The following is a 13,863-nucleotide window of genomic DNA, read 5'->3' on the forward strand; positions in this document are numbered from 1 at the left end:
CCAAGCCTTTTCTATATATATAGTTGGGCTTTTTCAAAAGTTTCACAGAGTCTTTCCTTCATCTCTATGCATATAATTGTGGTAGTACGAAAGTCGTGCACCGATGCACATGTTGCCGCTTTAGTTGCATGATAGCAACAATTAAAAAAAATTACATCTCGATATACATGAATACCATGATAGTCAATTCACAATGTATCACCGTAGAATGTTTTCTCTAAGAGCAATTATAGATTGAGATAGATCTAATTCAAATTCACAAAGCCATGCCTAATACCTTAAACACTACATTATGTTTTACTATACTAATACTTAATAATTCATAAGGCATTAATGAGTAGTGATATAAGCTTAAAAAAACCACACATTCATACCTGATATTCTTAAGGCACATATAATGCATTTGAACCCAACAAAATTAAGAGTGTTGTAAATTCAGGTGTGCATAGCAATATTATAGTAGACTACACCCTTAATAGTAGTGCAATGACAAGGTAGGGGACCATGCTAGCTCCTTGCAGCACTGTAGTTGTATTGCAACCAAGCTAGTCGCTAGCGCACGCTCATCATCAAAGGGAACAAAAGGCTTATTTCTGAATTAACATAAGCCAACAAGATCTTGTGTATCTCCCTATCTGTGTGAGACCAGAAATGTGACAATAGTGTGTTTCTTAATATCTTGTGTCTCTCACTTTTTGAGTCAGGATCCAAGAACCAACCACAGCTTTGTTTCTTCTGTTCATTCACAAATAAATTAGGAGGAGGATGCAGAAATAAATTAACTAGCTCATGTCAGTTGTGTACATTGGTTCATGTACATATGCAAAATAAAAAAATATGCCTCCATATGACAGGTGTTGTGTCTTACATGGAGACACACAAAAGGGCCAAAACTAGCTCACTTGGTGGGATCCAACCATGCTCAATTGCATCTTAATCCTTTTCAATGCACAATTATAAATATCTCCAACTTAATTTAATATCTTTTCATATTCATAAAAAAAATCCAGACTCAGAAAGCTATGTTAAAGAAACTCAATTTAGGTTTTTCGTAGTTTTTTTTTGTTCGTGCTCTTACCAAAGCAAAAGGAAAAAGAGAGAAAACTTCTTAAAATTGCAACTATTTTTATCAAAACTATTAGTTTGCTACAACTATAGCTAACTATTTCAGAGAACTGCAACAATGGTGTAGGATTTTATAAGAAAAGCTGTAAATTTATTTGTCCAACAAGTTTTGGTCTACAATCTCGCCTTGTTACAAGTTGGGTCCACATGCCACACACACATATTAGAATAAAGTTGTAGCTTCTTGATAAAATATGAATTTATTGTTATAGCTCTCCAAAATACCTAGCTAAAGTTGTACTAAATTGGTAGTTTTGACCTAACAGTTGCAGCTTTCTGAAATTTACTCAAAAGATGAAGTCTGTGGTGCCATAGTGCTATACCAGTGCCAGCCCAACACATATGGGCTTGGGCTCCATGTAACACTTCCCTCTAAGCCTGAATAATTTTGGACCAAATAGGCCCAACTAGGCCCAACTCTCAAATCCCAAGCCCAACTGTCCCTTCTGTAAAAAAAAAAATGTTTTCTTTACTCTCTCAAAGGAAAAAAAAATATGTGGTCTTTGTTCGTCAAGAGTCCACCACGGTTGACAGTTCCACTCCTGCTGTCAGGACCTCGAGGTAACCACAGAGTCTGATCAGATCGATGGAGCGGGGCCAGATCCCCAGAGTGAAGCTGGGCACCCAGGGCCTCGAGGTAACCACCTGCAGCAAGCTAGCTCCGCCTCCGATCCTTCTGCGTTTTTTGGTGGCATGAATGGTTGGGGGGAAAAGACGCGATCTTTGGAGAGGAATCAGGCCAAAAAAAAAAAAGATGCGATTTTGTTTGCTGCGCGCTAGCAACGGGAGAGGAGGATTGATGATCGCTGGTTTTTTTTTTTTTTGGGTTACGATTGGTGGGTGTTGGAAGTTGGATGCTAATGGGGTTTCGATTGGGATGTGCGTGGTAGGTGTCCAAGCTTGGGTTCGGATGCATGGGCCTCACCGGAGTCTACAACGCGCCGGTCGCCGAGGAAGACGGCGTCGCCGTCATCAGGCGCGCGTTCGACGCCGGCGTCACCTTCTTCGACACCGCCGATGCATACGGGCCGCACACCAACGAGGTCCTGCTGGGGAAGGTAGTAGAGTTTTTTCTCTTCTTTTTTTTGTGTGTGGTGTGGAATTTGTGGCCAGTGGAACTCGAGGGGAAAGATGAGGGGATCTTTCTGTCGGCACAGTATTTGTGGATGATTATATAGGTAGCATTTGATTAACACAAATACTACTAGTATATATTTAGAGGTCTAATGAATCATATTCTCGTTCTTAGGAGATGATATAGTATGATACTCTCATTTAGGCTGTGTACATCCAATTTGAGTGTAGAGGCCAGGTTTTAATCCATTTTTTGTACTCCTATAAAAAGGAGTAGCGGTGGCAGTGGGCCATGAATATGCCACCCATCCCATCAGCAACTCTCTATTGTTTTGAAAGAAAAAAGGATGACTATGGGACCAGACTTCCACATGTCAACCACCCCCACCAACTCTCTACTTTTTGTGGAAAGAAAAAAAAAGATATGGGATTAATGGTCCTACATCTCAGTAACAAATGTATGCAACAATTAAGAGATGATGGTAATAATAGGTTAATGATGATTTTGTTTAATTAGAATCCCATTGCAACGGGCAGGCAATATGCTAGTTAAAAAAGTGATACTCCCATTTATCCAAAGAGCTCATTTTGGGCAGTTGAATGTTGTGCCTCGATGATAACATTCATCATATGCGTAGAGCTAGATGAAATTGTATAATATTTTTTAATTCTTCTAAAAAACTCATCTGAGTATTGTCTTTCTCTCTTTTGTTTTACGAGGGTGTTTTATCAACTTATCACAAGAAAATGTCACATTTGCTTTATTGATGTATTACCATATGTTTGTACCAACTTCTCTATAGAAACAAAAGAATTTGAGCAATTTTCCCATCCTTAAAGAGGTACCACTGTTTTCTATGTAAAATTTGGTACCTCTTGGTACCTTAAATACTAAAATATACCAAATTTTATATAGAAGACAGTGGTACCTCATGATATCTTCTCAAGGATGGAAAAATTGCTCATAGATTTTACTTGCAGTTAATACTTAGAATCAGGATTTCCAGTGCAAAAACTTGGTACTGCTGTTTTAAGTTTTAACAGTGCAGACTGCAGAAAGAGAACAGTTAAGTGTAGAATGCCCCATCCGCTGGTTATAACTGAATCATGATCCTAGTGCACATAAAGCCAGATTTTAGGACTGATTACCATTATGCCTTATCCGCTAGTTAGTGATGTTTCGGTTACCAATGTCCAAGGGCCATCAATGAGCCCCAATCTTATGCGAGCAGCAGCCCATCGTAGCAAGACAAGTGCCTCAATGACCATATAGTTTCATCTATAATTTTTGTTTGAAACCAATGTGTCAGCTATGATGGAGACTCCATAGTCCCAAATCACCAATCTTGTTCCTCCTTGATATGTGAGTTGAAACTTTTCTCCCAGCAACTGTTGAATAATATGGATATATTGTGTTGACCAGGTACTGAAGCAGTTACCTCGTGAGAAGGTACAAGTGGCCACCAAGTTTGGCATTGCCGGATTTGACGCCAATGGCATGCTTGTGAAGGGAACTCCGGACTATGTGCGTGCATGCTGTGAAGCAAGCCTTGAGCGCCTTGCTGTTGACTACATTGATCTGTACTATCAGCATCGCATTGACCAGTCAGTGCCCATAGAGGAAACTGTGTGTATGAGAACATTTCTTTACAAACCTTGTACTGTGCCTTAAATTCCTTGCATCTTGACTGACTTCATCAGTGGGCAAATGTAGATGGGGGAACTAAAGAAGTTGGTTGAAGAAGGGAAAGTTAAATATGTTGGCTTATCTGAGGCGAGTGCTGATACCATTAGACGAGCACACGCAGTTCAGCCAATCACCGCAGTGCAGATGGAGTGGTCTCTATGGACCAGGGATATAGAGGAAGAAATAATCCCACTGTGCAGGTTCATGTACTCCCAAACTACAATATTACAACATTCATACTTTAGTTATAGGAAAGTCAAGTAGTTTTTCATTAGCACTTAAGTTATAGCTGGAATCTTGATTAAGCCATTAGATCTTAACGAATGCTTTTATGTGTCATTTTTAATGTTGTTTTTCCAAATAACACGTATAGGGTGTTTTTTTTCTTCTGGAATTTATTAGATATGTTGAGATAGAGTTCGTTCTTACATTATATTATTAACTCCTATTTAAGATTGTGCATCATTTACATATTGTTCATTGAACCTTCACATTGTTTTGTCATGCCACTCATGTGAGGCATTATTTGTATTCAGGGAGCTTGGCATTGCAATTGTTCCATACAGCCCACTTGGCCGTGGCTTCTTTGCTGGCAGGGCAGCTGTACAGAGCATACCATCAGAGAGTTTACTGGTAAAATTAAATTCACACTACTATAGTGTTCTTATATACAGAAAGGTTTAGGCTTTGTCTTCTATTCTGCACTTGAATAAATCTTATGACTTGGTATCTCCTATGCCTCTTCGCAGTCTAAACATCCGAGATACAATGGAGAAAACTTAGAGAAGAATAAAGTTTTCTATACCCGACTTGAAGAGCTGGCCACCAAGTATGGCTGCTCCCCTGCTCAACTTGCCCTCTCCTGGGTTCTTCATCAAGGGGATGATGTTGCCCCAATCCCTGGTAATGTCTTAAGCATATTAGTATGCTATCAGAGACAGGAGTATTTTAGTGTTTTGGGTACTCATTGTCAGGCTTAACATGATCTTTTCCTGTCCAAGAAGAACATGGTTTCGTGCGTAAAATCACCTCTGGAAACTAGCTTCAGCTCTGATACTGAATTTTTTTAAGCAAATTAACCAATTTGATAAACATGTCTCCGACTTGTGTGTTTTTGCTGGAAACATGGCCAGGTTTTTTGCAGTACCCAGTGTAGCAGTGTGGCCTAACATATCAAATTAGACTGATTTCGTCTGGGGAAGACCTATTTATATACAGGATGATCAATTCCTACTAATTTCATTAAAAAATAGGCGTGTAGTTAGGACTTCCCTTAATTCTGTGTAATATTTTCTTTTGTTTCATGTCTTGCTTTCTGAATGGACTACGATGGGAGGCAGATATTTACTTCAATTTTCCCTGCTTCATGTGAAGTTACATGCAAAGCTAGTGGGCTCTGTAAAAAATAATTAACTAGAGTTAGACTACTGTATAGGAGATGCTTCCATCTACCTCCTAAATTAAAGCTAGCATTCTAGAAAATGCCGGAATCATACAGTGGGGGTGAAGTGATGCATATGAAGCTTTTCTTGTGTTTTGATGTCTAAAATGAAGATTAGTTTTGTCTATTTGTTAAACAGGCCAGGTTATTGCATTACCTGAATTTGGGATAGAGTAAATTGCTCGATTTCTCTTCAGCTGTTCTTTTTTTCTTCTCTTATTTAAGCTGAAGAAATTGAACGGTAATATTGAAATTTCAGAAGCATGATTCATGTGCTAAAAGAGCAAGTCAACATGAGAAATTTCTTACACACTTGGCTAGCTAGGCGTGCCTGTTGGCCTTTGAAATTGTGGTTTCACCTGATATGTCCTTTATATGTAGGGTGTGAGTGAATTTGGACAATCTCCTGGTCATTTATGCAACTAGCTTAACCATCTTGACGTACAAATTTCAATTAGGTCCTTGTGTTCTTTATCCAAAATATATCTAGGTTTCTTGCCTCTTCCCTGTCATTTTATTTCAAAAGGAATTTATTCAATGAGATGGATGCTATCAGATTTGCAATCATTTTCACTAGCACAAGCTTGGCAGCTGTTTTCCACTTCAGAAAATACGGTGACCTGAAGAACAGATTCTCTAAAAGCATCCCTTTCTTTAGAATATATTCTTGCTATTGACTGGTTTGATTCCCTTATAAACTTATATTCGTGTTGTTAAGCTAGCATGATAAAAATAATCCTGTTAAAAGTGTTGTCTTCTTAGTTTATAATCCTGTTAAAAATAATCCTGTTAAAACTTATGGACATAGCTGGTACAGTGCGCAATCTAGTTAAAAATGTTGTCTTCTTAGTTTAAATTCCTGCATTCCATATATAGGAATTAATAACATCTAAGAAAGTGTTCTTTGAACTTAGGCACAACAAAAGTGAAGAACCTTGATGATAACATTGGTGCTGTAAAGATAAAGCTGAGCAAGGAGGACCTGAATGTAATATCATCTGCTGTCCCTGCTGGCGAGGTGGCTGGGTCCAGAGTTATTGGAGTACTGGAGCCTTATTCTTGGAGGGTTGCAAACACTCCACCTCCAAAGTCGTTGTAGATCTTCAGATGCAAATTCAAGATATACTTTCTGTGCTATGCTTTATTTCTTTCTATAGCTCCATTGGAGATTCAAGGCTTAATTTGAACAAACCAAGTTTGTCCATGCCCAAGAAAAGATTGTATTTTTGGCAGCAGATGTTATTGGTGCTATGTGCAATGTATTGATTGATATACGTTATGAAAAATAATATGTCATATTTTGAAGTTAACCTATTTCCTATGCACTTAACTTTTATGCCATTTCGTATGTACAATCGTCTCTCTCTCAAAAGTGTCTTGTCACTTAAATCATTAATCAATTTTAAAGATCAAGTATCTGGCAGTTTTATTTAGTTCTTTTGATTTCATTACAAATGATTTAAAGTTCTTAACTAGCTGATAACATAGAAGCCCATGAAAACTGGGATGCTCAGCCTTACACTGGCACAAAATTTTACTGCCTTTTCACTGCCAAAGTGCTACATTTTACTCCCCAGCTTTGAACTTTTACCTTGCAGTACTCTCTCTTGCTGCTGAACATGTACCACTTCGAGTGGCATGGGATGTTGAAGGTGATTCCAATCTGTCTGCTACTTCTTTCTATGCCCTGGTTTGTAAATTGCAAAATATCTTCATCTTATAGTGCATATTGACACATGAATTCTGCTGAACTTTGCAGGTACAGCAAGGAACAGGACGACAATCAAAGTTGCCTAAGTAGGGCTAGCTGCACCGGTGGCCATGGTGTCCCTTTCAGGAGGAACCATGGGAGCAGCTAGCTGACCAGTTCTTTTGAATGGATCTCGAGGCAGGCATTGTCCTCGACTTGCGGCTGCCCATCACGCACTTCGATCGACCATCATCGGGGAACGCGCGGCGGCCGCGGGTCGATGATGGTGCTAGGCCTGGGATGCCCACCAAGAACATATGTATGTGCCCTCCACAGGTGAGAACCTTTGGTTTTTTTCCTTGGACCACCACCCAGAATTTCTGCTGCTGCAAATGCCTGGACCAAAAACCTTGATGCAATTGAAAGCAATGCAGGTACGCATTGCATCACGCAGCAAGCATCCATATATATCAGTGTGGCCTGTGTATGGCTGGCTATATGCATGCATGATTATTCGATGATTGATTGGGTTGCTAATGCTCATACTGTTCTGAATCCTCATCCAACCACGTACTGCAAATCTGCAGTATCTCTGCTGCAAGGTACGGTCTACGTTTCCTGAGCATGGTACACCACTCTGAAAACCTTTGCATCTGCACATACATTTCCAAGAAAGCTACCTACCTGTCCGTCCATGGATCATCTCATCATTTGTCACTCCATTGTCCGTTCTTGCCAGGGGCAAATATTTCTTGGACCGAGTACTGAAATGATATATCCATAAACTGATTTTTATTTGCTTGCATGATGCATTATTCTACTAACACCTACTACAGTTATTGGTTCAATTATTCTTTGTATGCAGAAACAGATAGAGATACCTGCTTCCTTCCTAACCAACTCATCAGAATCAGGAACACAAAGAAACTGTCAGCAAGTAAAAGAGGGTTATGCTTTTTGTTAATGCCTGGATTGCAAAAGGCAAAGAGAGGGGAATAAAGAAGAGAAAGCAAAGGAAGAAAAGCCAACCGCAGAGAGAGCAGTGATCTTTTTGGAGGAGGCCAGGGGAGGCAATTGGTATACTCTTGTACTAATTCCCTGCATCTCTCACATGCACGTATATGTAGCTTTTCTTCAAAAGCCTGGTTAAGTATATGCAAAAAACCTGCTGTGCATCCGTTGGGATATAATCCCTAGGTTTATTCCATATGTACACACCCATGCAAACTTTATATCCTTTATCCACATCTCATCAAGAATATTCTAGCATTAGGCTTTTGATCTTTTGCATGCCTACTGCCCCCTTCTTTTCCAAAGGCATTTGGATCCGTTCGAAATGGTAGCTGTATGTAGTATATATGCATCCAATCTTTACCTTATATTATAGTATTGCATTGTTATTAATGTTTGCTTCCGTTGAGAATTTACCTCTTCTTTTAGCAGAAAATTTGATACGTGCGTCCCCAGCAACACATCTATCCGATTCTCCATCCTAGAAATAGAGAATAAAGAATAAAAGTTGAGCTCCAGCAGAACATCTATCACATTATCTATATTTAGATGCCATCCATATTAAGAGAGATAAACTTTATATTTGGATATTCTCTCTCCATCCTCCAAAGAGATATTGAGGATGTCATATATAGATGATCTGTTGGAGTACAAAGAGATATGAACGATGAAACTGTTTTAGATGATCATCCAAATGAAGATATAGATGACCAAATTTAGATGAGCTATTGGGGATGCTCTAACAACTGAGGTATTAATAGACACTGAATTTTATACTAGAAAATACTATGCCAGCCTCCCTTTATACCTCACGGTGTGGACCATAAAACTTCTTCCCGAGCTTCATTATATTTGAGTTTATTTGATAATTATACTAACCAGTGTAATTGACCACATAGGTATATATGCAGATGGCGACTTGACACTATACCAATAATGAACTCACTAATCAATCATTAGGAGTTAAAAAGAAGATGGGTGTGGGGGCATGAACATGATGCGCGTCAACGCACGGCAATAAAGAAGTTTGTACACATTTTTCACAGGTCCTTTTCATTTCTTCCTCTCCTCATCTTTAATTTCTCAAACTATGTGCTGAGATCAATTCCTCTACCTAGGGATTGCACATGTATATATCTCTCTCTCTCCATGGATGGTCCCGGCCGAGCTCTGAGTCCTATGTACGCATACATGCATGCATCATACTGTATGCACATGTGCAATGATCATCGTTCATGCATGCAATGTGCAAAACCATGCATGTAAATTTGCTAAACAATCCCATGAAAGATTTTCATGCATAGAGTAGTATAGAGATAAACAATACTACTACATCCAGCATACACAAAAGTACAGTGACAAGAAACAGCTGATCTGCAGGTGTCAATTTGTCATCACCATCTCAACAAATGCACAAAAATTACCAACATAAATTTGATCGATTTCATCCATACGAATGGATGAAGCTTTTTTGGCGTCCAGAGTCTCAAAAGTCAGAATAATACCTAAGCGAAATTAAGACAAGAAAGAAAGATCAAGAAACCAACAACAGTGGAGGATGGGTGCATGACACATGCATGCGATGTGGCGCTGGAACTAGTTTTGATTTTTGCTTAGCAGTTTTTGGTGATTGTTGCATTGCATCGCATAGCTTCGATCTCTTCAAGGCCTAGAAGTTGTGGCTCCACGTCTCGTTCACCGGCGGCAGCCGGCGGCCGAGGTACTGCCTGCTGCTGGTGGTGAAGTCGGTGGCGCAGCAGGCGGCGCGGGAGACGGCGGCGGCGGTGGTGGCGAAGGAGTAGCCCTGGCAGTCGGCGGCCGACAGAGGCAGCTCCAGCTCGAGCTCCTCCACCTCGCCGCCGTCGTGGTCGACGCCGAGGAAGTCCCTGGTGAGGCGGCCTCCTCCACCGGCGTGCATGGTCACCGAGCCCTCCGAAGTGAGCCCGAAGCTAACCGCGTCGGCCACCACGACGTCGCCGGCAGCAACCGAGCTATTGTCCTTGCTACCGGTGACGGCGCCGGCGCCGAAGGGCAGCAGGTGATCAAAGTACGCCGCCGCCACCGGCGGCGAGGGTGGTCGTTGCAGTACAGCTTGGAACTGAGGATGAAGCAGATGGTGTTGTTGCAGGAACAGGAGCTGGTTAGGGTTAGGGTTTTCAGCTGCAGCGGCATGATCAGGAGGGCTGGAGAACGGGAGGAACAGTGGTGAGCTGCTGCTGCTGCTGTTGCTGATCAGAAGATTATTAGTGTTGTTGCTGCTGCTGCTGATCAGAAGATTGTTAGTGTTGCTGCTGCTGCTGCCATTGATGTTGCAGGTGGTGATGCTGCTGCTGTTGTTTGCTGCAGCAGCAAGCAGCCTTGCACTCTCTTCAGCTAGGGCATCACAGAAGGCCCTGTGTGTCAGCAGGCTGTCCTTCCTGCATGCAATCAACAATTTGGAATCATTGTGTTTTAATTATTTTGTGAGCTGTTAATTGATTAATCATGGGCTGGATGATATTAAGATCAGATAGTGTTGCCTTGATTTCAGAAAAATTGTAGGGCAACAGTAGTGATGATGTGCACATGATCATCAGTGATGAACGCATGCATGCATGTAAAGTTGAATTTTACTTTGGTGAAGAAAGCAAGGCCCCTGCTGCCATATGATTAGCCAAGTTTCTTTTCCAAGGTTTGTGCGCGTGTGTGATCATTGGATGTTCATATTTATGAACTTACATGCTAGTGCTATAGTCAAGAGCTGCAATGTGCAAGCAGGGTAAATTAATGTTAGTAAAAGTTTTTATTTTCTACCTAGTTAATTATTCCCGGAGCTTAATATCTCTCTCTCTGGTGTTACAAATATAATTAACTACAGATTATATGTAAAACTTAGCATGCATTATTATTGTGTATATATCCTGGGGTCCCCCAGCTGCATGCATATATGCTATTGCTATAGCTAGCCATATGTACATATTTGCTCGTTGAAACTGCCTCCTTAAATTTCACTTGCTAATGCAGGAATTGCTGGCGAGAAATGGAAGCAAGAAAGCGATCCTACTGCAGCAGCAGATTATCTATAAATGAAGTGTTTCATATATGCATCATCAATGCCTCATGCAAATGCAGATATGAAATTCTGATGGAGATCTCATAGCCACATGCATATATGCACAACCATGAAAAGAAAAAAGGCCCTGGGCTGCAGGTTAATTCCCCTAATCTTTGCCTTTGTGTAATTGTATTAAGTTGAGAAGAATTTTTTGCAGCAAGAAACGTAAAATTATTCGGCTCGTATAAATATATATAATGCATTACGTACGCATGCAGTGATGAATAACAGGCACATCAAACTACGGAAAAGGTTTTTATATCGACAAATGCAGAATTTTCATATGAAATCGTAAAACAAGTAAACAACACATCCAGTGTTCAGAAAGCCTAGCTATCTATCTACGAAATTAGAGCGAGAACCATAAGAGAAAAGAAATATATTAGAATTTGGAAGAAATATTAGAGTAAGTCATATATATTTCAGTGTTCATATTTTTTTTAGAGATAATTTGTGCATGTTGCTTTGATCGATCAAAAGGTATATATTAACATGCAGGAGAAAGTAATCAGGGCTTAATTAATTATAAGGTAGTTTAGCGGCGGCTCGCCGTCGCCGGCCGGACCTGGAGAAGAGGATGCCGCAGTCGCAGCGGTACTCGCGGGTGCCGCAGTTCTTGACGTGCGCCTTCCAGTCGGAGTGCACGGCGTACCGCTTCCCGCACCGCTCGCACCGCCACCGCTTCTCGCCGTGCTTCCGGGAGAAGTGCTTCTTGATCCCGGTGAGGTCGCCGAGCGCCCTGGCCGGGTCGTGGTGCACGCACGTCGGCTCCGGGCACACGTACACCCGCTTCCTCGGCGGCGCCCCTCCCCCAGCCGCAGCGGCGGCGACGACGACACCGGGGTCTGCTCCCTTGCCGGCGAGCTGCTGCTGCTGCGGCCCGCCGCCGCCGCTGGCCCCGCGCTGCCGGAGCTTCCACGGCAGGTTGTGGCCGCGGCGGTGGAGCTGAAGGTTCTGGTCGCGCTGGAACCCCTTGTTGCAGACCTCGCACACGAAGCGGTTCGTCGCCACCAGCGCCCTCGGCGACAGCGCGATCACCTCCGCCTCCGGGTCTGATCAACCATCCATGCACGCACGCTTGGTGAGATCAAGAACAAAGAAAAGCAACCAAAGCCATGGAAGTGGAAGAAGCTAGCTCACCTGGGTTGCCGGGCAGGCTCCTCTTCTTCTTGGCCTTGGGCTCCTCCACCACCAGCGCCGGAGGCAGCAGCATCGCCGCCGGCGCCGGCAGAAACAAAGAGCTAAGCACCACATGGCCATGGACACCACCCATGTCTCCTCCTCCTGCTCCATGGGAGTTGGACCCAGTGGCCTCCTGGTCCGACGAGAGATCAGACAGCAACATGGCACCACTAGCTAGCTAGCTAGCTACTGCTCCAGTGGTGGTGGTACAGGCAGTAGTGCGCGAGTGGGAGATCGATCGATCGGAGAAGAGACGCAAGATCAGATCGCGGCCGGGAAGAAAAAAGGCGTCAGCTCGCCTCGCCTTCTGCAGGTTGCAGTTGCTGCAGCTCAGCTCAGCCTCAGCTGCACAGCCAGAATAAGAAGGCGAGCGAGGCTGCAATGATCGCCATCTGGGCCAGGAAGAAAGCTACGCCACCATCGCCATGCAACCGTGCCCTCTTTTCTCCTTTAGTTTCATTTCATCTCGCTTTTAATCTCTCTCGATGGCAGCAGTACATACAGCACGCCAAGGTTCAGGCTAGCTTACTGCATGCTTCTTGCCTAAATTAACCACATGTAATTAAAACCTCCATCAGTACAAGCAGATTAGATTAGAGATGTTGATTAAAACGTGTGCTGACATCTCAGACCAAGTGACAGGACAGTGCAATATATATATATGAATTGACTACTACATGCAGCATCGATCAACTTTGGTTTCTGCGTGTTAGTGTCTGATGTGCTCATTCACTAGCTAGCTAGCTACCTTGTCATATTCACAATGGGTAATGTTTGTCTTGAAGTGCTAGCTAGATGGCATTCATTAGTTACCTTGTTTCAGTTTTTATAATAAAAATGGTTTACATCAGGTGTTGATCTGTATTTTGGCCGGCTAGTTAACTAAGCTAAGCATTGCCCAATCCTGTTTTCTCTTGGAGCACTACTCGATCTTAGGGATTTTATTCAGGAGAAAAGGCAAACAACGTTTTTACAAATTAATAAAAATTTTGTATACGTGTTCTTAGTTATATAAGAGTCAAAGGCCAGAAAAATATAATTCGATTAAAAAAGCTCAAAGTCTACTCTGAATTTAAAGTTAAAATTCAAATATTGACTTATAAGCTTAAGCAGAAGCGAAAAAATGAGAACTGTGTTATGAAGGCATTGGTTTTCCTGCTTTCATTTCTGATCTTATCAGCCAAAAGGTGAGAGTGGTGAGAGACATGCTATGTATAGATAACAAAGATTTAAGTAAGATCATCTCATGATCTGAAAATATGGTTTTCTTTCTTTTTCAACTTTACGCTTTTGGGTTGGAACTGGTTGGTGCGGAACTCTAGCCATCAGTATAAATGGATCAGCAAAATTGAAAGATAGCAGTGTACATGCTACTTCTGCTCATACCTTCTGCTAATCCCATATGGAGCTTTAATTGGTTGCACCTGCACTAATCCACTGCATTCATTGAAGATTGAGGGGAATTATAGCAATGACTAGAAAGAAAAGGAGGGGAAAAAAAGATGCAGAGAGCATGCACACACAAGGGATCCCCTCTACAAACAAAGCAAAAGTAACAG

General features: G+C 41.9%; 2 protein-coding genes and 1 long non-coding RNA gene across 3 annotated transcripts; 2 read left to right on the forward strand and 1 right to left on the reverse strand.

Annotated features, from left to right (window-relative positions):
• Window positions 1-1,621: 1,621 nt before the first annotated feature.
• LOC102713401 (probable aldo-keto reductase 1) lies at window positions 1,622-6,637 on the forward strand. Its single transcript, XM_015841964.2, has 7 exons — window positions 1,622-1,762; window positions 2,016-2,183; window positions 3,623-3,826; window positions 3,914-4,086; window positions 4,423-4,519; window positions 4,636-4,789; window positions 6,242-6,637. The coding sequence occupies exons 1-7, from the start codon at window positions 1,712-1,714 to the stop codon at window positions 6,424-6,426; spliced, it is 1,032 nt and encodes a 343-aa protein (XP_015697450.1). The 5' UTR covers window positions 1,622-1,711; the 3' UTR covers window positions 6,427-6,637.
• A 1,256-nt stretch (window positions 6,638-7,893) lies between these two features.
• On the forward strand, window positions 7,894-9,361 carry LOC121055569. The gene is made up of 3 exons (XR_005812639.1): window positions 7,894-8,094; window positions 8,928-9,074; window positions 9,147-9,361. It is a non-coding gene; the product is annotated as an uncharacterized LOC121055569 (long non-coding RNA).
• Window positions 9,362-9,610: 249 nt separating this feature from the next.
• Window positions 9,611-12,616, reverse strand: LOC102719235 (protein EARLY HEADING DATE 2-like). Its single transcript, XM_015841782.2, has 4 exons — window positions 12,263-12,616; window positions 12,013-12,174; window positions 11,688-11,967; window positions 9,611-10,445 (listed from the first exon to the last, which is right to left on the reverse strand). The coding sequence occupies exons 1-4, from the start codon at window positions 12,465-12,467 to the stop codon at window positions 9,698-9,700; spliced, it is 1,395 nt and encodes a 464-aa protein (XP_015697268.2). The 5' UTR covers window positions 12,468-12,616; the 3' UTR covers window positions 9,611-9,697.
• Between the last annotated feature and the right edge of the window lie 1,247 nt (window positions 12,617-13,863).

The sequence above is a fragment of the Oryza brachyantha genome, chromosome 10 (assembly GCF_000231095.2).
Source record: "Oryza brachyantha chromosome 10, ObraRS2, whole genome shotgun sequence".
In the NCBI taxonomy this organism is placed as follows: domain Eukaryota; kingdom Viridiplantae; phylum Streptophyta; class Magnoliopsida; order Poales; family Poaceae; genus Oryza; species Oryza brachyantha.